This window comes from Scophthalmus maximus, chromosome 16, assembly GCF_022379125.1.
Source record: "Scophthalmus maximus strain ysfricsl-2021 chromosome 16, ASM2237912v1, whole genome shotgun sequence".
NCBI classification, from domain to species: Eukaryota; Metazoa; Chordata; class Actinopteri; order Pleuronectiformes; family Scophthalmidae; genus Scophthalmus; species Scophthalmus maximus.
In genome coordinates, this window is record NC_061530.1 from 19,394,766 (window position 1) to 19,416,079 (window position 21,314).

At 43.6% G+C, this 21,314-nt stretch overlaps 2 protein-coding genes and 1 long non-coding RNA gene across 5 annotated transcripts; 1 reads left to right on the forward strand and 2 right to left on the reverse strand.

Moving 5' to 3' along the window:
- Positions 1-377: 377 nt before the first annotated feature.
- Positions 378-5,599, reverse strand: hoxb6b (homeobox B6b). Of its 3 annotated transcripts, XM_035612411.2 has the most exons (4): positions 5,424-5,599; positions 2,364-2,781; positions 1,365-1,397; positions 378-1,261 (listed from the first exon to the last, which is right to left on the reverse strand). In XM_035612411.2, exons 1-4 carry the CDS (start codon positions 5,442-5,444, stop codon positions 996-998), a joined length of 738 nt encoding a protein of 245 aa, XP_035468304.1. In that variant the 5' UTR covers positions 5,445-5,599; the 3' UTR covers positions 378-995. The 3 variants fall into 3 exon arrangements, with proteins under 3 accessions (XP_035468304.1, XP_035468302.1, XP_035468303.1); XM_035612409.2 differs by lacking the exon at positions 5,424-5,599 and having other exon boundaries at positions 2,364-2,894; XM_035612410.2 differs by lacking the exons at positions 1,365-1,397; positions 5,424-5,599 and having other exon boundaries at positions 2,364-2,894.
- A 395-nt stretch (positions 5,600-5,994) lies between these two features.
- LOC118287344 lies at positions 5,995-11,045 on the forward strand. Its single transcript, XR_004785633.2, has 4 exons — positions 5,995-6,114; positions 7,853-8,223; positions 8,711-8,873; positions 9,710-11,045. It is a non-coding gene; the product is annotated as an uncharacterized LOC118287344 (long non-coding RNA).
- ttll6 (tubulin tyrosine ligase-like family, member 6) lies at positions 7,541-20,427 on the reverse strand. Its single transcript, XM_047327864.1, has 17 exons — positions 20,092-20,427; positions 18,092-18,237; positions 15,727-15,879; positions 15,441-15,478; positions 14,705-14,823; positions 14,112-14,242; positions 13,862-14,018; positions 13,630-13,773; positions 13,084-13,169; positions 12,744-12,969; positions 12,144-12,322; positions 11,731-11,919; positions 10,689-10,851; positions 10,088-10,351; positions 9,875-9,952; positions 8,742-8,889; positions 7,541-8,200 (listed from the first exon to the last, which is right to left on the reverse strand). Exons 1-17 carry the CDS (start codon positions 20,335-20,337, stop codon positions 7,959-7,961), a joined length of 2,709 nt encoding a protein of 902 aa, XP_047183820.1. The 5' UTR covers positions 20,338-20,427; the 3' UTR covers positions 7,541-7,958.
- Positions 20,428-21,314: the final 887 nt, after the last annotated feature.

Here is a 21,314-nt window from a genome sequence, read left to right on the forward strand (position 1 = left end):
GTGCCTCCCCGCTGCGCCGCGAGAGCCGCGCGGGCAGAGGGCGCCATCTCGCGGACAGCGGCGGCAGTGCGCCGGGACGCGCTCGTCAGGCCGCGCGGAGCGATCCATCATTTATGTCACGCGCGCGCGGAGAGTTCAGTCCACGAACACGTCACACGTCACAGAGACAGGCTCACGTGCAGCAAAGTGTCCGAGTGGAAATTAAATTTCATCTTTACTCTGGTATTTATGTGGATTTATAGGGTTATTGGAGCACAATGCCCCTACAACAATACGTATGATTATTATGAATTCTTTTTACTGTAGGCCTGTGTTAATATATACAGGGTTTTGTTTTTTCTCTCGAGCATGAATGACGCCACAGAGATTTTCCAATATACATCAAAAAAAGCCTTTTTATTTCTCTATATGTACAATTTTCCTAAACAAAAATATTGCACAACAATATCCAGATGTGCATTGATGGGAACACACACAACAGCAATAATAATAATAAATAACATGTAATGACGTGTCTCGTCGGTACAAATTGAACGTGTGGATGGCACAGCTGTAAACAACAACGACGACGACAACAACAACAACAAGCCTCTATAGACTGTTAAACAACAACAACAACACCACCACCACGAGATGTTTACAGTGTAATAATGGCATGAGGAAGAGCCATAGTTATTATAATAATAATATAAACTCAGTAGGATCTATGATCATGAGGTAACAACATTGTCGAAAAACTAAACACTAGAAATTATTTACATTTTGGCGGATTTTCTTTCTTCTTTTTTTTTTTTTTGCATAGTCCCCTAAAGTAAAAGACACGAGCACGAAGACACACAGGAGGAGGAGCAGACATCTTCATCATCACCGTGCAGAGACTCAGAGTCTCTACACGCCTCTAACGTGGTGTCAGAAATAATACATTTTTATTATTATTATTAATTTGCACACAAACACGTGCCTTTTCTGCCAGTGTCCTTTTATTTTGTATTTGTTTAGCTCTTCTTCTCCGCCTGCTCCTCCTCCTCCTCCTCCTCGGGCGTCTTCGACGGGTTCAGGAGCTTGTTCTCCTTCTTCCACTTCATCCTGCGGTTCTGGAACCAGATCTTGATCTGCCTCTCCGTCAGACAAAGCGCGTGCGAGATCTCTATCCGGCGCCGGCGGGTCAGGTAGCGGTTGAAGTGGAACTCCTTCTCCAGCTCCAGGGTCTGGTAGCGGGTGTAGGTCTGTCGGCCCCGGCGACCACTGCTGCCGAACGGCCCTGGAACCAAGAAGCAAAAGAAAAGCCCATATTCAATCAGTTATTAATTCAAAGTGTTTTGCCCTCGAGAGGAATTTTCCAAAGTGCCGGAGGGAGAATGTACCTGAAACTGCACTCAAAATCTGTAGTGGTGTATCTGAAAAAATAACAATAAAGTGTCACTTTAGTGTTTTGCAACTCTAAATCACACACTTATATACAAATATATAATATTGTTTAGTGTGCATAAAGTAGTAAATTATGATATAGTTATGAACTGTACTGATAAAAGATTCTGATAGAAGCCTCGTCCTGTACGCACACATCTGAGGATGGCCCTCAGACGCTTATATCCAGTTTTTTTTTAAATATATATATATATATATATTCCCCAATCAGATTTCTTTATTGAGCTTATGACACCCAATATTCATATCTACATATATATTTATTTAAAAACCTCCTCTGAAGGAAGACACTGATGTATAGGTCAGTGTGGGATGTGGATCAGAATGTGGATGATGTTGGTGCGTAAAAGTGTCCAAACGTTGTATTTCTCTCTCCCTCTCTCTCGTGATGACAACTGCATATCAGTTCTTTAACACCAGGAGTCAGAGTTATACTGCGAGACGAGTCGATTTTTTCATAATGAAATGCACATTGTGTTGATTGTTGTTTTTTGACCTTTAAGTGTTTTTTGTGTGTGTGTGTGTAATATTTCTGACAAAGGCCCAGTCTGAAGATGTGACAGTTAGAGTTTGGAGCTCGGGTGATGAAGGCCCAGGCTGCCTGTAAGTGCGTGCGTGCGCGTGTACGTGCGCGTGTCGTCGTGTATGTATGTGGTGATGATGCAGTGTAGCCTGAGGGCGCGTGCAGATCCGTGCGCATGTGAGCGTATATTCACAAACTCTCCATGTGCGACTCTGTGATCATTTTAATCATCACACGTACAGTTACAATCTTAATTTCCAAGTTTTAAGGTGATTAAATATTAGTGTAAGTGTGACGCAGCTGACAGGTAACTGTCAGTCCCGGTGCTCGCTCCACAAACACACACACACACACACACACTCCCCCCGAGCTCCGGTGACAAACAACCGGACGTTAAACGTGAGTCACTCACCGGCGGAGCAGGCGTTCATCCGCTGCATCCACGGGTAGATGAGCGTGGAGGACTTGTCGTCGATGCCGCCGCCGCCGCCGCCGCTCATGCCGGTGATGGTCTGCTCCGCGCACTCCGCTTTGCGCTGCTGGTGCTCCTGCGTGACGAACAGCGGCTGCTCGTCGCGGCTCGAGAAGGCGCACGAGCCCTCCGCGTCCTTGTAGAAAGTCCCCACCGGGTGGTTGTAGTCGCAGGCGGCCGCGGCGCCGGCCCGGCCGTAGATGGCCGCGGCCGCCGCCGCGCCCGTCTGCTGGTAGTAGGACGCCGGGTAGACCTTCTCCTGCATGCCGGCCGCTCCATACGTGGCCGCGTTCGAGTAGTGTCTTAACGGGTCGGTGTATCCCGAGGAGTAGAGCGGTATCTGACCCAGGAGAGAGTCCTGTCCTCCCGGCAGAGACACGGGAAAAGTTGAGTTAACAAAATAGGAACTCATTGGGTGGACAACGGGGTGTATATACTCCGGAGGAATATGATTTGTTGTCTTTTATAGTCCAAGTGGTTTTGCCATTACTTTATCGGAGATTTGGTTTTTGCTGAGGAGGGGGAGGAGGAGGGGAGGGGGGTTGGGGAGGGGGGGGTTGCGCGGTGCCACTGAGTACGGAGGGGAAGTGTACCATCTGATCAACCTGCAGCCAATCACCGCCGCCTGCGCTTGCACTATTGCACCCATGGGGGGGCTCTTGTTGCGCGCACGGGTCCCCGGTGAGTCGGAGTCTGTCGGTCTTTACGCACGCTCACGCACGCACGCACGCACGCACTTCACACGGACGCCGCGACTCGTAGAAATGCATAAATATATATACACTCAATAAAAAAACACACACGGCATATGTGAACTGTATATGACATTTCATTTCGTTTTACAGTCCGGTAAAACAGAAGGACTCCGTCATAAACAAGCTCTCTCTCCCTCTCTACACCCTCGTTCTCTCTCTCTCTCTCTCTCTCTCTCTCTCTCTCTCTCTCTCTCTCTGTCTGTGTGTGTGTGTGTGTGTGTGTGTGTGTGTGTATCTCTCTCTCTCACACAAAATGCAAAAGAGGAAGAAAAAGCAACATCACAATGTCACCAAACCAAACACTTTGCGCATTATTTCCATTTACGCACAGATTCCATGGCGAACATCTCCCACTCTGCGTCTCTGTCTCTCTTCACTCTGCCTCTTTAACCTTCACTTCGATCTTCCTCAACAATCAACTGTAACTGTGACACCAACAAAACGCACGTGCTCTTCAATCCTCTCATAAAAGGGATAATCAATAATGTTGTTGTTGATCTTTCACTCTCTTCAAAAACAAGGTGCGAGGAGCTAGTCCTGAATCCTAATTCAGCACCAAGTGAGGACGTGCGGAGAGAGGAGGGAGGACCCACACAAACACACAAACACACACACACACACACACACACACACACACACACAATCATCATCATCACCGTCGTCACCATCTTCACCTTCGCCCATCGTGATCAAGAGGACACTGATTTAAAAAAACTGTAAGTATAAATATGTGAGATAAGTCTCTGGATAATGTCTGGATCATTTATTAATGTCTGAATATAATAATAATAATAATAATAATAATGAAGAAGATCAATTCAATACATGTTATTATTAGTAGCTATTAATGTTATGTACATTAGAATTAACTATACTTCCTATTATCAATGACCCCAACATTTTGTCGATTATCAATTACCAATTTTCAGGATTTTTGTGTAAAAAACAGTGAAATTTGAAAAGTAAATCGTCATGATTCATATTTATGATCTTTATTATTCCATTTAGTTCATTTCTGTCACTTTAAAAATGTTTCATCCTTAGAAAAATGACCTTAGTAAATGAAAATTTCAATTCTCATAACGAAATAAAGCAGTTTGTTGTTTGAAATCTATAATTTGTTAATATTTTGAATTCTTCACAGAAGAAAAAAAAGTCTATTATTAGCTCATAAAAATGAATAATCCAGATTTTAGCTTTAATGATATTGCAATATTATTTTGATTTTGATAATATCCCCTTCCTAAACCTTTGCATCTAAAAGTTAAAATCGAAAAAAATATATTTTTGCTTCAATTAAAAAAAAAAACGTCGCCGCCTCTCGACCAGGCCGCAGCTCGTGCAGCATCATAACAGCTGCTGCTGCATTATTATATACTTTTTTGACTTGAAAAAAAATGCAAACAAACCAATTAAACTACTTTACTGTCACAAAGACAATCAAGAGTTTTTTCCGTTTCACAAAATCTTCTCATGCGAGAAAGAGAAAAAGCAGACAGACACAGAGAAGCGCCACAAATCACAGACACAACGGTGGACGGCCACGACCGGAGCAAGTAGTTCAAAAATAAAATTGAAAAAATGGAAGTAAAACAACAACAACAACAACAACAGAGGCGGAAACAGCGCCGCGCAGCAGCAACAGAAAACACTCGTGACACGTTTCTTCTAGAATAAAAGGAAAAACAAAATCAGACATCAGGTGGAGAGAAATATCGAAATGTGACTAGATGTTTGTCAGCAGCATCTTTAGGCCTCGTATGACCATCATCATCATCGTCATCATCATCATCATCATGATCATCATCATCATCACCATCCTCCTCATCATCACCATCCTCCTCATCATCCTCCTCATCACCATCCTCCTCATCCTCCTCAACGTCGAGCCTGTGGCCTGCAGCCGACACCAGACACCAGACACATTCCATCATGAACCCGCGGTCCAGGCCTGAGATTCACAAACTGACGCACTGTGGATGTTTCCACTCGTGTTCAGGTCAAAACGTCTTTGAGCCAAACGGTCACAGCGCAGCGTCTGGTCGTGAATAGCTCAGAGGGACGTAAGAGGAGGAGAAACAAGCCAACACAGGACGCAGGATGCTCTGGATAATTCCCATCATCTTGTGGATTCATCTCATTTCCAGTAACATCAACACCAGGTTGACATCTACATCAGAGCTGCGGCGGCGCGCTCGTGTCGAGTTAATCTGCAGGGATTATGAGAAACACGCCGCTCTCTTACCTTTTGTTGATAATCCATCATGTTCCATGCGTGAGGCTGCAGCCGCCGCAGCTTCCTCCCGCTGCTTCGCCGCTCTAATCCCTCCACTTTGTTCTCAAGTGATTTCACCAGAGTTAATCCCGCACATGACAGTTAATCCCGCATCCAGGAGAGAGAGAGAGACAGAGAGAGAGAGAGAGAGAGAGAGACAGACAGAGACAGAGAGAGAGAGAGAGAGAGAGAGAGAGAGAGATGCTGCCGCCGACGCGAACACATACCGACATAAAGTCTATAACAGGCACATTAACATGGCGTCGCGCAGAGGGGGAAAATGACGCAAGTACACTGTCTCCACACACACACACACACACACACACACACACACACTGTCGGTCAGAAACAGGGATGTGTGTTAAAACAGCAGCTGCAATAAAAATAAAAAAAACCCTCATGGGAAATAATAAGTTCCCATTCCTGCTTGGAGCACGTGGCCGGCGGCAGCCAATCCCGGAGCCGCGCCGGTCGTAAAACTTCCCCTGGCAAAGTTGTAAATTTTCATAAAACAGCAGCTTAGGACATTTTCTTTCTTTCTCCCTCTCGTCTCTTCTTCTCATCGCCATCTTTGTTTCCTCTCCAAGGCCTGGGACGTTTTTAAAAACGGACGTTGGTGAGAGGATGTGGACGTTGTGCTGCTGGACCTGGTTCTGAAAAGGTCTGTACATATTCTGATTGTTCTGAATATGATCCAGACATTTAAGGATTCACGTGTTTAATAATCTTTTAGATGATTTAAAATATAATCCGTCTACATCTCCAAATCCTTGAGAGTGTGTGATGTCTTTCAATTACGCACTGTTTGCGTAAAATCTCAAAATCTCACATGAGAAACATCGAGCTCTTTTTTTCTGCTCAAATCATTTGGTTTTAGAATATAATCGTTTTCATTTTAAAAGCTCGTTATGATTTATGAAAATGAAGGAATTCCCCTCTGCAGATGATTTTTTGTCAGCGCACACAGGCCAAAGATGGAAGATGATGCCTTCAAGGTCAGAAAAACAACCACATTTTATATTAATATCATCAGAACAAAACTAAACTTTAGATCCTTTAATAAATCCTTTAAAATGTATTTCTCCTTTTTGTTTTATTTTCCTTCTTGTGGTGTATTTCCGTTTTGGTTTGTTTCAAAGATTGCTCCTTTCCACCGACGAGGACCTCCGACATTTCTAGACACAATAAAACCATAAATTCCTTAAATCCATCACGTGACCTCAGCGCTTTATTTTGTTCACCCCTCAAACAGACAAAAAACAACAACTGTCACTTCCTCACAATGTCTGTTGATAGAAAAATAAATACACGTTTTAAATTAAATAAGAGCAACACTATGGAATATCTTCTCTGTTGTTTTAATATCTGTTTATGCTCATAATTAATCTTGAATTTAACTTCACAGGAGATCAGACAGTTGTTTTCTCTGACAAGACAGAAAAGTTCTTTTTTTAAATCATTAAAAAACGAAAACCTGGCGTCTGCAGTCAGAGGCCTTCAGTGTTTTGTCCAATATATACATTTATAATAAAACTATATATAAAAATATGTTTTTCTATTCAAAGCAGTCGGTCAATTTTTAGTTTTATAAACCTCGATTAGACACTGAGGTTAAAGAAAACATCTTCACGTGGCCTTTCTGTTTCTTTTCTTTTTTTATTCATATAACAATTTAAAAAAAACCATATTTCCACACAGTTTTGAATTATCGACCAATTATTGGTTGAGATGTTAAAAATTTAGGCCCACATTTCATCATTTCAACACTGTGTGTATTGTTTTGGGCCAATTTCCTCTCTGATGGTTCAGAGTTTTAAAAGTTTTTTTATTTTTTATTTTACTTATATTTTTGTTTTCAGTTCTCGACTGAAACAAAGAAACCGGCAGCAGAGAAGCTGTAAAACTTTACGGCCACGAAACTCAAACAAAAAAAGTTTTGTTCAATACTTGACAGCACAAACAAAGCAACAGACCCTCGAGTTTCAATTATTATTATTATTATTAATTTGTAAAACTCAAGAATTAGAATCTCATTTGATTGATTTGAGCAGATTCTGATATTTTTTCAGAGAGAAAATGTGCAGATGTTCAGTTCCATGAGGCCTGTGAGGTTTTATTTTGGCACAAAACACAAGGTTTGCTCCACATGATTCTTCCTCAGAGCAAAAATATTACACACGTCTGTTCACACACTGGTAGAAAATGTTTTCTAAAAAAAAACAAAAACATAATGTCATATTTGCTGTGAAGTGGCGAGCAGCCTAAAACTGCAGGTGTCCAGATATTGAAATCTACAAATGGGAGACATTCGTAACAGGCAGTGTGTGTGTGTGTGTGTGTGTGTGTGTGTGTGTGTGTGTGTGTGTGTGTGTGTGTGTGTGTGTTATCTCCACCTCCAGCTTTTAATCCAAAGTGGATTCAAATGTGGAGCAGCTTCAAGTCTGCGGGCGTCGGCCTGCAGCAGGTTCTGGTCTTTGACCCGGTTTTCGGGGGTCCCTCTGCTCCTCATTGCCCTTTCCCGTGGCGGGGGCCCCTGCTGAGGGACGAGTCCCGGACCACGTGAGAGAAGCCAGGCGGCCTCCGGACCAGAGACGAGATGACGAGCAGGCTCTGCAGGGCGGCGGCGGGGTCGTGGGAGCGCAGGCCTCTCTTGGGGACGGGGTGGAGGAGCGGCACGGCGGGACGGGACCGGGCGTCGGAGCAGGAGCTGCTCCAGTCGTCCTGTGGGACGAACTGAGAGCCGCCGACTGAGGGAGAAAAAGAATCGGGGGTAACAATCTCATTGTGAATTTTAAATTCTTTGTCTTTTCTCTTGTTTATTTTTAAATTATGTGTTTTAATAATGACGCTCTCTGGAAACTCTCTCCTGTGATATTCAATATAAAACAGATTTCTCACAAACTGCTTTATTATTAAACAGGAGGAAATAGTGCAACAGTAATAACCAAAATAAAAAGTGCAGACTAATTATTGAGGTTGAATTATGTTGATCGTTGTTGGAGGTTTGGCTGAGGGAAGTGTTTTAATATTTAACAGCTCTGTTTCCTCGCACTTTTACATTTAAATCAATGACACATTTTTAATAATGAAAATGTTTTTTGTTGTGAAAGACATAAGAATATATATTTATTTATTTAAATTGTGTAAAATAAAAAAAATTGGAAAGAATAGAGGAAACAAATCCCAAAGGAGCTTGTGACATATTTTTTGCTTTAGCTCCATAAGGCACCAGACCAGTTGTGTACAGTTGTGTACAGTTCTGTGTTCAGGGAGCAGGCATGTGTTTACCGGGCCAGTGGATCCGCTGGGCGCTGATGGTCCTCCGTAGTTCCGCCCCGTGGTGCAGGCAGCTCGACTCGTTCAGGCTCCGCTGGTCGACCGTGGTCCGGATCAACCGCTGCTGCTGCTGCTGAGTCGAGTGTGAGTGGACGACGTGCTGCAATGACATCATGTCGTCATCATTCAGGAATTATTCTGCTCTGAGAAATTAATCCTGTGGTATTTTTTCTCACGTTTTCATCGTTCACTGATAATTATTTATGATGTTTATATTCATATCCACTGGGCTTCTAAAGCTCCTGGGAAGCTTTAATACATTTTGATTTACATTTCAATATTTCCACATTTTTAGATTTAAAACCAACAATTTTACAGAGTTTAAGTAACTAAACCTCGGTGGAAAACCTTCAGTTTAATTTGAAAAACATTTCTGTTACACATTATCCTTAAAACACAAATAATATCAGGTGTTACAAGCAGAGCTGCAATGAGGAGTCGAGCAATTGATTAACTTGTAGCAAAAAAACAAACAAAACAAAAAAAAATATATATATATATATTCTTATTTTCCAGTATCTCAAATATGAGTTTCTGTACTTTCTTTGTCATACAGGATATGACAGAATTTTGTCTAAAACAAAACTATCAAATTGAAAATATTACTGTGGATATATATATATATATATATATATATATATATAGATGTGTTCAAAAAGGATTTAAAAAAATACATGATGTGCAGTATATCGAAGGTTTAATAGATCATATAATCAGGAGATTAATCAATATAATTCAAGTGTAAAAAAGATGCAAAACAAAATAGAAAATGATTTTTTCGCCATAACAACTGAGTCTGAAGTGATTATTTTTAAATGAGCGACACATCTTACGTTCCTTATGTCTTTTAAAAAAACTAAATCTGGTGACAAAAATATGGGATTAATTCCTCCACCAAAGACATTTGTCTGTGTCAGCAGGATTACTGAGAAACTACCCAGCTGACGTCCATGACACTTTGTGGAGGTGGTGGGACCTGACACCCAGAGGAAGAACCCATTACATTTTGGAGTGGATCCCAATAAATGGGCAAAGGATTTTTGATTGATCCAATCAGGATGGTGACCAATCAGCTGGTCGTGTACCTGCCGTGAGATCCGAGTGCAGAGGAGCTGCTGCTGCTGCTTCGTCCTGTGGGGAAACTGCTGCACCAGAGGATCCAACTGGAAGCAAAGAAAAACAGTAAAGTGAGAAAAAACCTCAGTCCATCTGAGGTCAGTCTTCCTGTTGAAGGAAAACTATACAGGTTGTAAAAGTCTTCCTGTCGATTGACCCTTGACCTGTAGGTCAGGACTCACCTTTGTCTCCGGTCGTCTCTGCTGGTGGCCGCCGCCCCGCGGGACCCCCCCTCCCTCTGTCCGGCCCTGCGGCAGCAGCAGCTGGCGGACCTGCTCCACTACCCCCAGCTCCTGCAGCAGCTTCTTCCTCTGGAGCAGAGCATCCAGTCGCCGCTGCTCCTCCACCTCCTCCACCTCCTCCACCTCCTCCTCCTCCTCCTCTCCTTCCTCTTCCTCCTGCTTCTCCTCTCGGACTTCTGCCCCCGACTCACCGGACACACGAGGCTGTGGAGGAAAAACAGAGACGCATTAGATTCAATCTGTTGTCATAGCCTTACTGTACATGTAACCACATGTCTGCATTTCACTTCACATATTAGCAGTTACTGTCACGGGAAAAAAATCATTAATAAACACTGTTTGTGTTTTCCCGCTGTGGAAAAAAAACTAAAACATATTGGAATTTGAAATGAGAGGCGGCCAATAAAAGTTATCAGCAGGAATATGTATATATACATTTCCTCTTGACTACTCGGGGTCAGGCAGGATATGAGCCATCCGTCACGCGACGGAAGCCGTTTGTGGCGCCCTCTGGTGGCTTCACGCGGACACTACGACTCACCGGCTGTGGGTCGCGGTCAGAGTTTGGGACGCCGGGGGGCGGTTGTGTCGACGCCCGTCGTGGTTTGAACCTCTCCCCCGCCGTCTCCCCCTGCAGGTCCCTCCTCCGACCGTCCTTCTGCTCCCGCTGCTCCTGCTTCAGACGGAGATCCTGCAGCTGCTGCCTGAGCACACAAGCACACAGGAAATCCCAAATGAAATCATTTTAGATAATCCTTACAAAGTATCCCAAAGTAGGTCACATTTTATTTATCATTCATGAGCACAAATCAAACATTTGATCAATGGTTTATAACACACACCGATGTATTCATAAACAAATACTTTGTAGTGTTTAACAATGTACAGGATGTTCGATAACAAGAATAAATATTTTTATATTTTTACAACAACTTAATTTGACTTGTTTTCATTCACCACCTGTTCATAAAGAAGCCTACAAATATGTAGGTAAGTTAAGCCACCGTAAACCTTCTACTTATGCAGAATAAAGGCTCCATTGTTGGTGGGTTTTGTGTGATATATATACACATATATTATATTATAGGATTATTATTCCTGATTAATATAATTAACATTTAGCCTTTTACTGTTGTTCTATTCTATTCTTTATATTTAAGGGCAGTTTACTCTTTAAATTAACAAAATTTAATAAAATAAAAACATTTCTGAATTTAGTTACGGGCTGAAAACTTATTTTTCTAATGTCAGGAAAAAAAATCTGTCTGTATTCATATTTCTTTTTTAAGTATTTAAAAATATATATCATAGAAAGAATTATAAAAAAAAATGTATTTGAGTAAATAATTGAAATTGATACTGAAAAGACAAAAATAACCTGATGCCTGTGTGTTTTTGTGTGTGTCAGTTTAAATTACATCAGATGACGACCTCTGAGTTCTCCTGACGTGATGGACACACTCTCAGAACCTCCATGAGAAAAGCTTACGATCGTTTACTGTCGTCTGTCAATCAGCCGATGGATTCGTCAGTTGTGACAACACACACACACCGGCTGTGCTGGAACGCGTTGCCGCGGTTACCTGGAACACTCCTCCCTGGCCTTGGACGCCGCCGTCTCCTGGAAGAGCGAGCTGCTGTGCTTGAAGTACTTGTCGTATTTCTCGCCCCCCTCCCTGGGGTAGATCCTCCTGAAGCCGCCCAGGTGCTTGGCCTCGTAGCGCTCCGTCTGCTCCACCGTGGCGGCCTGGCACTGCCGCAGCTCCTCCGACCTGGTGGTTACAACACACACACACACACACACACACACACACACACACACACACACACACACACACACACACACACACACACACACACACACACACACACACACACACACACACACACACACACACACACACACACACACACACACACACACACACACACACATTAACTGTCACGCACATGCGACCTTGGATAAAACCATTTTTCCCGTGTGACAGCAGCGCACCTGGCCTCTCTGGAGCGGTTCTGCTGCAGCCTGTCCTTCACCCTGCGTCTCTCCTCCTTGGTGATCTTGCGGCGGTCGCAGGCGCCCAGGTTGATGAGAACCAGCGCGTCGTACAGCAACGCGTCCTTCACCTCGCGGTCCAGCGGCGAGTCGGTGGTGAAACTGGGTGAGTGGTTCACCTGGACATTAGATATTAAATATGATATGTTTTTCCTGAGTGACATTTGAATCCCTTGAATCTTATTACAAACACGGTTCAACCCACAAATATTTACTTTACATTTTAGTGGAGTTCCTCCAGGTTCTAAAGATAGATGTGGCAAATAGAATTTTGCAGAAAAAAAGACATCTACCATATTTCCACTAGATTGGCTGATGTAGCCATAAAAATACAGAGGTCTGGGGTTTAATATTTAATGCAACGCAAACACCATAAAGCTTCTATAAAGAGCTGCAATAAGCCTATTCAGAAAAGAAATGATCACTGTCAAGACATGTGTGAAGCGAGTTTTGAACTTGGCCTTCATACTTTTCTGTCGTTTTATTAGTTAACCCAGAAGAACGATAAGAAACCGGAGTTTACGCAGTCTGGTCTCTCACCTCCAGCACCCAGGGTCGGAGGCGCTGGTCCAGCAGCACGTCGAAGCCCAGGATCTCGAAGCAGGCGCTGCCGGCCGTGTGGTTGGGGAAGCACGTGTGGTAGTTGTGCTTGAGGACGGGGTGAGCGGAGATCAGCGTCTTGATGATCACGTCCTCGATGTCGCACCACATCTTCTCCGTGTCGGAGCTGACGGACTCCAGGTGCTTGTTCAGGGTGGACAGTTTTCTGCGGGGGGAGCAAATACAACACAAAGGCAAATGTGGTTTTCTAGTAATTGTGATGTAATATCGTGATCGTACACAAATATTCACTGTCCACTACGGGATGATTTATTTCTACCGTTTGCTGCCAGTGTCCTCGTCGCGGACAAAGTTCTCACTGTGCTTGTTGATGGAGTAGTTGGTGAGATGCATGCACACGTCTTCCTGGAATCAGACGAGAGGCAGGAAGAGCGTCACAGAAAAGAAAGAGAAATACATATCTACATATACAAATATACACATATCAGGACTTGACGCTGGTCTGCTTACCTTAGGATTTTAAATATATTTTTACTATTCTCATCCGCTTGCACGGTCCTTTTATTTCATTTTATTATATATATTTATTTTTTCCTTCTATTTTAATCTTGTGAAGCAATTTTATCTATTTCTTTCGCACTCTAATTGAATATTGTTGTATCTTTGCTGTATTATTTTATGGTTCTGTGAAGGATATTGAATTGTCTTGGTGTATGAAAAGTGCTGTACAAAAAAAAAATAGATAGATAGATATTGATGTATATAGATAGATTTATATAGATATAGATAGATAGATGTTTGGGTCTGTACGTGATATTTCTAAAAACATAGAATATCACCAGACGTGTCCGTTCACATGTCCTACCACATTGCCGTGTGTGGGCTCGTTGTACTGCGTGGTGCAGAAGCGGGCGAGTCCCTCCTGGAACATGAAGATGCTGAGCGGGTCACATGACGTCACCAGCACGTAAATACGCAGGTCGAACTTGTATCCGTCAATGACGAGAGGCTGGGGAAACGGAAAGGAAAGACTAAATGTTAACACAATATCAACCTGTGTGCGTGCTGGTATGCGCCGTCCGATGAGAGTCTCTCACCCTGGAGACGTAAACCTGGCAGATCATGTGTTCCCCAGGCGGAACGTCTCTACTCGACCTGGTGATGAAGATGCCTTTGCCCTGGCAGCCGCTGTCCGGCTTACAGATGTACGTCTTGCTCTTCTTGGCCCTGGTGTACGCCTGGAAGTCACTGTAACTGCAGAGCGCGCGAGAAGACGTTAGCATATATATTGGGGAGCCGCCGAGCAGAAGAAAACAACAACAACAACAACAACAACAACAGACGGACTCTGCGGGGAGGCACCAGGTCCTGGGGAAGATGTTGTAGTCCTTGGGGAAGAGCTTGAGCATGCGGTTCATGTTCCTCGCCAGCAGATCTTTGCGGCAGATCTCGCTCATCCCTGGGAAGTGGTTTATCTTCTGCAAAGACAAGAACGCGGTTGATGGGAAATATCTTTTGAGCGTATGAGGATGGACCGGCGTATTTGTATGTGTTATTATGACAAAATAAACCAATCCATGTTGGTATTAACCTGCTGAATAGTAACTGCACTGAATTACCCCCCCGTTAGATTACAGACTGAAAGTCTTTTACCAGCCAGAATACTTTGCCCAATCTTTATACAAACATCCATCTTTTCCTTTTTTTATTCATCCGTAAACATATTGAGTTTAATTAAAAAGTCACACGAAGACGTTACAAATTGAAAAAGAGCAGCCGGAGAGTCTCGTCTTCCGTGTTCCATCTCCGGCCGCAGAAATTGAATTACCACACAATTATTTTTTTACAGTGTCGGAGTTCAGTTCAATTAGCCCGTTGATGATGATGATGGCGGTGATGGCGGCGGTGATGCGACCGCCTGCGAAGTTCAATCAGAATACCTGGTAACGCTTCATGTCCTTCACGCGGTCCAGAGACACGGAGCAGTCGGTCCAGAACAGCGTCCAGTCGTCGCCCTCCGCCGCCTCCCGGAGGCCGAATCTGCGAGCGGCTCGTCGCACTGAGACAAATCGCAGGTATATTTCTTTTAGATGTTATTACAGCAGCAGCGTGATGAAGCTGCTTCCTGCGTTCTTGGCTCTAGGCTGTGGATTACTGTACACTCGCCTCGGATCTCTAACTGCCGTTTTCATCCAACTTTTAATCTGAGCTAATTCCACTGTCATTGGCATTTATGTCATATTTCATGTTGTGGTGTTTTTTCTACATTATTGACACTGGTGATGTTTTATCATTATTGTATTTTATTGTGAATTTTACCATTCAACATGGTTTCAAATTCTTTTTTGGGGATTTTTTACTGTTAATTATCAAAGTGGATGTGTTTGTTAAAATGTTTCCACTGAGGGCTCCTGATTCATCATAAATCATAAAACAAACAAACAAAATTATCTGTATACGTTGTGACATAAAGATTTCCATCAAGTGGAACCAAGAAAAACAGCTCCAGTCTTAAACTACTTACTACTCCCACATGTGTCCACATACTTTTGGCCAACAGTGTTTTTTCGCTTTACTGCCCCAAACTCCGCTTAACTAAGGATGCTGCTAAATAAAAAAGGCCAAAGAATTGGTGGGAAATTACCACAGACATCCACAGAATAAGAGACAACGTACCACTTTCATACTTGCAGTTGGTGAGGTTGATCCACAGTCATCTGGAAGAGAAGAGAAGACGAGAGGAGGGACAGACATCTGCGTTTCGCCGCGAGGTGCTTACAGACGCCTCATTGCACACTCATCGTCCTTTTCCCCCCCGAACGATGAGGACAAATGAGACACAACAACAAAAAACTCAAGAGCCTCAAGGACAAGCTGTCAGGGAGCCCAGCTGTTAATGTGCCTGCACTGTGAAAATAACTGCGGGGGGTTCAAATGGAGGAGAACGGGTAAAGTAAAGTACCTCTTCTTGCTTTTCCTCCTCTTCCTGATGTCGGGCGGCGGCGGCGGCGTGCGGGTGCAGGCGTCGTGTCGGCCTTCGCCCTCGTCTTCTCCCGGCTGCTCACACTGAAGTACATCGCTGTGTGTGTCTGGGCTGTCCACAGGTAGACCCATCCTGCCAGACACAGAGACACACGCAGCATGAGCTCATTTCACCGCGAGCACATTTAAAAAGTTCAAATGAAAGTGTGTAGACAAACGAACAAATTCTGCCATTTTCCAACACTCATAGATCCTGTGCTGCACCGCCTCACGATGAGACTCAGTCAAACAGAGCAAAGTGCACGCTGCAAAGTGTGAAGCGCATGGAATCATGTTTCCGTTTCCATTGCTCTCATCAGGCGAGTGCTCTGGCTGTCGGCACCTTGTTCCCTCACTGGCATTCAAGAGTTATCGTGGCAGGACGGACACTCACAGTCGGTAACACACTGCGACAGCAGCGCAGGGATTTAATAACAAGCACGTACAGTAATACGCCTTTTGCATTCGTAATGTTGACACAAAAGGACACAGCAGGAGCAGAGTCGGTGAATTAAACAACACACTGACACGACTAGAAATATCTCAACCGTCAGTCAGACTGCAACTGTAAAACATCTCCTGCCAGTTTACATGAAAATGTCCTGACATTTATTACATCACTTTTACTTTTTGTGAGGTTTTTTCTGCAGCCGTTTCTCCCCCAGCATGTAAGTGCAAACTTATGTACACACTACAGACAATGCATTTGTTATTGAGACAATGCATATGATTAACGTTTCGATTTTGGCTCTTAACGCAGAGTACAGCTCAGGGTGATTCTGCAGGTACTTTGTCAAACTGAAACTTTGACCTGATGGTGGCGCTAGATTAAAGGTTAAAGGGGGTCAAACCCGGATCGCTGTATCAAATCTCTTTGGCAATCTATGAAATAGTTGGTGAGATTCTCTCTCTGAGGCAGAAAACTGAACCTCATGATTGCGCAGGAGCAAAAGTCAGGGGCGGATGAAGACATTTGGATTCATCCTCTGGGGATCATGAACGTCTGCACAACTGCCGTTGACATTTTTCAGCCTGGACCAAGGTGGTGGCCCCGTGTACGGTGGCCCTGAAGTGCAAAACACAACAACAAGTCACAAAACACAACAGCATCAACTTCAACTTCAACCTGAAAAGGTGCGGGTCTCCTCATCTAGCAAACGTCCGTCTGCACTCGGACCAGAGCGCAGCGATCGCCACGGCAGCGTCTCAGCTGTTCTGCCTCCTATCTGGTGTCTTGTGGGGTGAAGGTGAGGTCAAGTTGACTCCTGGTAATGTTTGTGACAGAGGAGGGAGGAGGGGGGGGGCGACATTAAGGAGGGACATCCCAGGTACACTGTGGGAGGTTACGGTGCCAGGTAACAGTATTCTGATCCAGTGATCTGGATAATCCGGGCCCTGCAGCGTGAGCTTTACATCGGGGACCGAGACGCCTCGCTGACCCCGCGGCCGGGTCCAGTTACCGGTCCAGCCCCGCCAAGGATTCCTCCAAGGTTATTATCACACCGGCGTGCAACAGCAACGACAACAACACCGACAGGCACACGGACAAAACGCCGTTGTATCGTCTGTCCTCGGCAAACAATGACAGTCAGTCAGTCACTTCAGTTCATAGTAAATGTCAACGCATCAACTTCAACACTCGGGCTGCACCTTCACTCGCCGTGCTGACGTTGAGTGTTTGTCTACTTTACTTTAACCCACTTTTCACTTGTTTCAATGGTTAAATCCAAAGTTTCTTTGGATAAATGTGACAGAAAGAAAATAAAAAACCTTTCAAATTTATAGAAAACATCTAGAATAGATGGATTAGACATTTTTCTATTACATTATCAATTATTTTGCCAATTACATGGCAAAAAAAACATGTTTGAATCCAAATTAAAGTCTTAAAAAAAACTGCTAATTTTGTTAGACAAAATAAACGGTATTTAATTTGTCACATTTTGAGAAGCGGTAGGACATAAATGTTTATCAAAATCACTGTCAGCTAATATTCTGTTGATGAACTAACTGCTCATTGTAAAATTGTGTTTAATACATAATCCATCAATAGAATGCTCTTTAATTATCAATCTGTCTTGAAGACGAGCAGATTCCACCTTGTTGTCCTTGTGGAGGCGGCAGTTTGTGGTTCTGTTGAATTAAATGTAATATTTTGTATTTAGAAGCGACACTTCTCTGAAACAACAAAAACTCTGTGACCTTCACTGAAGGTTGGATTTATCGGAGGACTGATGTATAAATGTTTACTGCCGAGTCTCACCGACGTCAGTATTCGAAGAAATGACCTTACGTTACTCACCTACATTGTTAAAAGCCTACATCTGTGAGGCTGAAGGCGACGCCTCCTCCGTCCGTCCGTCTGTCTCTCTGCCTCGTCGCTACAGGAAGCTTCAGTTTTAGGAGCCGTCACGCTCCTCATCAGACAAACCCCCGGACCACATCTCAACCTCTGAAACACACACACACACACACACACACACACACACACACACACACACACACACACACACACACACAGTAGATTAGTGTCTGCACAAGGATGTTTCAGCTCAGATTGACTTACACACACACACTCACACTCACACACACACACACACACACACACACACACACACACACACACACACACACACACACACACACACACACACACACACACACACACACACACACTCACACACACTCAAGCAACGGGCCCAGCGGTGGATCTGGTGACCAACAGACAAACACCTGATCCCCTCTCGACATGATGGAGGGAGAGAGAATGAGCAGAGGACCTCGGCGGGGGGGGCGGGGGGGGAGTGGGGGGGGGGGGGGGGGGGGGGGCATAAATCCTGGATATTTGAACACCTGAAGAAGATGTTAAATTTGATTCTGTTCTGTGTTTCGGTAAGAGAGCAGGCGGGACATGGATGTATCTTCTGGGCAGAAAGGAACATGACGGTCAGAGAGTTGGTAAAGAAGAAGAAGAAGAGAAAGTGGATACGTGTTTCCAAGATGGAGGCCGAGGCGTCGATCAAATCAAACACCGGTCGCTCGATTGATCAACATGAATTAACCATCAGCTGACATCCTACACTCGTCCGTACTTACTCGTCAACCTTGTGTCTTCATCGTGATGCTTTACAGATCACACGCTGAGCTCCCAGTCGTGTCCTGCCTGTGTGTGTGTGTGTGTGTGTGTGTGTGTGTGTGACAGAGAGCGGGTTACACAGGCCACATGAGCTCTCATAAACTAAAGGGCCAATTATAATTGAATGTGACATCTGGTGTGTTCTTTACTGAGTGATATTAGTTGTTTGCTTTAAAAAAAAAAGAACATCTCAGGTTATTAAATATGAAAGGTGGTGTAGTGCAAGGGATGTGCTCGTTGTCATGTGAGGTCACAGAGTCTCTTGGGTCACAGAATACGATGCAAAGCCCAAAAGTATTTCCTCTCAATCCTCAGTTACAAGTACAAGTCTTGCATTAATATCTCGACGTAAGTCAAAGAACAGAAGTTGCAGCATGTAAATAGAGTTAAAGCACATGAAGTCAAAGTACTTATCCTGCAGTTTGGTCCATTTCAGAACAATGCAGGGCCGCAACTAAAAACTATCTCCAATCGTCGATTAATCTGCTGCTTATTTTCTCCATTAATAATTAGATTAATGTTTCTTCTTCTCTAAAATGTGATAAAACTGTGAAAAATGTCTGCAACATCGTCATCAAGCTCAAAACGGTGTCTTCAGATAATCGGTTCTGTACCGACGGACCACAAATACCAGAAATAAGGAAACTTGTCAACACTGTTTTCTTCTCACACTTGACAAGCTTGAACTGGGTCAATGGGTCGGTGGCAAATATTACAATAACAAGTATTTGTAAAAGTACCTTCAAGTTGTACTTAATACTTGGTCCAATGTACTGAGTTACTTAACACAGTGTTATAGTTTCAGAAAGCTGTTATTGAAACACCAACAACGTTTAGGGTCACAGGATATCTTATTTAGGTCACTAACACACACACACAGACACAGACACACACACACACACACACAGACACACACACACACACACACACACACACAGAACCTCCAAGAAGACGGAATTTGTCAATTCTTCGAGGAAACCACCGACTGAACGTTTCATTTAGTCGGTGACTTCAAAAAAATGAAGCTGAACGTAAAGCTATAGGTGCTGCGGCGTGGCGTTGCTATGGTGACGAGATGCCGACCTCCCCCTTCGCCTCTTCCTTCCTAGTCACGAGCGCTATGACTTCAAGACCTTTAAACGGTTAAAAAGTCGCGAACCGGACACTTACCGTCAGTAGAATCACACGTTCCTCTTGTTCCCGGTGACTCTCACTCACCGAGCAGCTCGTGGAGACGCTGCCGGTGCTTGTTGTCGGTCGTGCTGCAGAGTCTCTCTCTCTGTGGGCTTGAGGCGCAGTGGAGCAACACATGTAAACATGAATGAAGTCTAGTCTCACACACACACACACACACACGCACACACACACACGCACGCGCACACACACACACACACACACACACACGAGACTGCTCATCTGTCAGCCAATCCGGAGCAGTGGGCGTGAGAGGTCCCGTCTGTGATTGGCTGTTGGCTCAGCGACCTGCAGGATCAATCTCAGGTGGTTTACAGGTGAGCAGCTGCTCCATCAGAACCCGGAAACTCCTGAAGAAACGGAAGAAAGTAGAAAGAGGAACTGATGTATTCGGATTTAGAAAATTATGACATTGTACAACAACAACAAAAGTTTTATTTTTGTTTACATAATTTGTTAGAAATGTTGCCACCATAGAGCAACAGCAGAGCTAGTAAATCTGAGACAAATATTTTTTTAGTTTTTATTGAAATACTTCATTGTAAATTTGTTTTTTTTGTTTTTTACAAACTGTCTTTATTATTTTCCATATGTCAAGTAACACAGAGAAAACCTTGGGGTGAGTTAGTGTTATTATAGGAGAACTGACTGCAACCAGCTATTAATTTATTGTTTTATAACTGTGTTAATTGTTTGGGGTTGGGGCTCAGAAAATAAAAGTTTTGTCCAACCAGCAGTCAATAACTCTAAATATGTTAAGTTTACTTGAAATTTACCAACTAGTTTATATTATTATATGTCACCACAGGATCAGTGTTGTCAGAAAGGAGTTTGGCTCCCTCTTGTGGTCCTCAGGGGTGACGTCGCGAGAGGACTGTATGCTTTGATACTGGAACTACAGTTCCCATGATGCAGCACTCACTGATGCCTTCGCTGGCAATCAGAAACAAGGTCAACGGTGAGAAAGCAATACAGTTGTTACGTCAAGACAAATATACTAAAAGTCCACTCATTGCTCTTTTGATGTTGATTTAGCCAACTAATAAGTTTATTCATGTTTTAGTTCAGTTCAGTTTCTCTTTTTTTTAAATCATGCAATTGATACGATTCATCTGGTAATGACTGTCAACAAAAACATTCAGAACAACACATTAACTATGTGAATAATAATAATAATAATAACAACAATAAAAATAATA

What these genes read in the sequence shown, in the direction of transcription:
- hoxb6b (XM_035612409.2), bottom strand. Translation starts at nt 2,835, where the DNA reads ATGAGTTCCTATTTTGTTAACTCAACTTTTCCCGTGTCTCTGCCGGGA. An exon ending in GATGAACGCCTGCTCCGCCG is followed by an intron (nt 1,398 to 2,363) that starts GTGAGTGACTCA and finishes TTATTTTTTCAG; the next exon opens with ATACACCACTACAGATTTTG. An exon ending in GATTTTGAGTGCAGTTTCAG is followed by an intron (nt 1,262 to 1,364) that starts GTACATTCTCCC and finishes TCTTGGTTCCAG; the next exon opens with GGCCGTTCGGCAGCAGTGGT.
- ttll6 (XM_047327864.1), bottom strand. Translation starts at nt 20,337, where the DNA reads ATGAGCAGTCTCGTGTGTGTGTGTGTGTGTGTGTGTGTGCGCGTGCGT. An exon ending in GAGGACACTGGCAGCAAACG is followed by an intron (nt 12,970 to 13,083) that starts GTAGAAATAAAT and finishes CTCCCCCCGCAG; the next exon opens with AAAACTGTCCACCCTGAACA. An exon ending in AACCGCTCCAGAGAGGCCAG is followed by an intron (nt 11,920 to 12,143) that starts GTGCGCTGCTGT and finishes TGTAACCACCAG; the next exon opens with GTCGGAGGAGCTGCGGCAGT.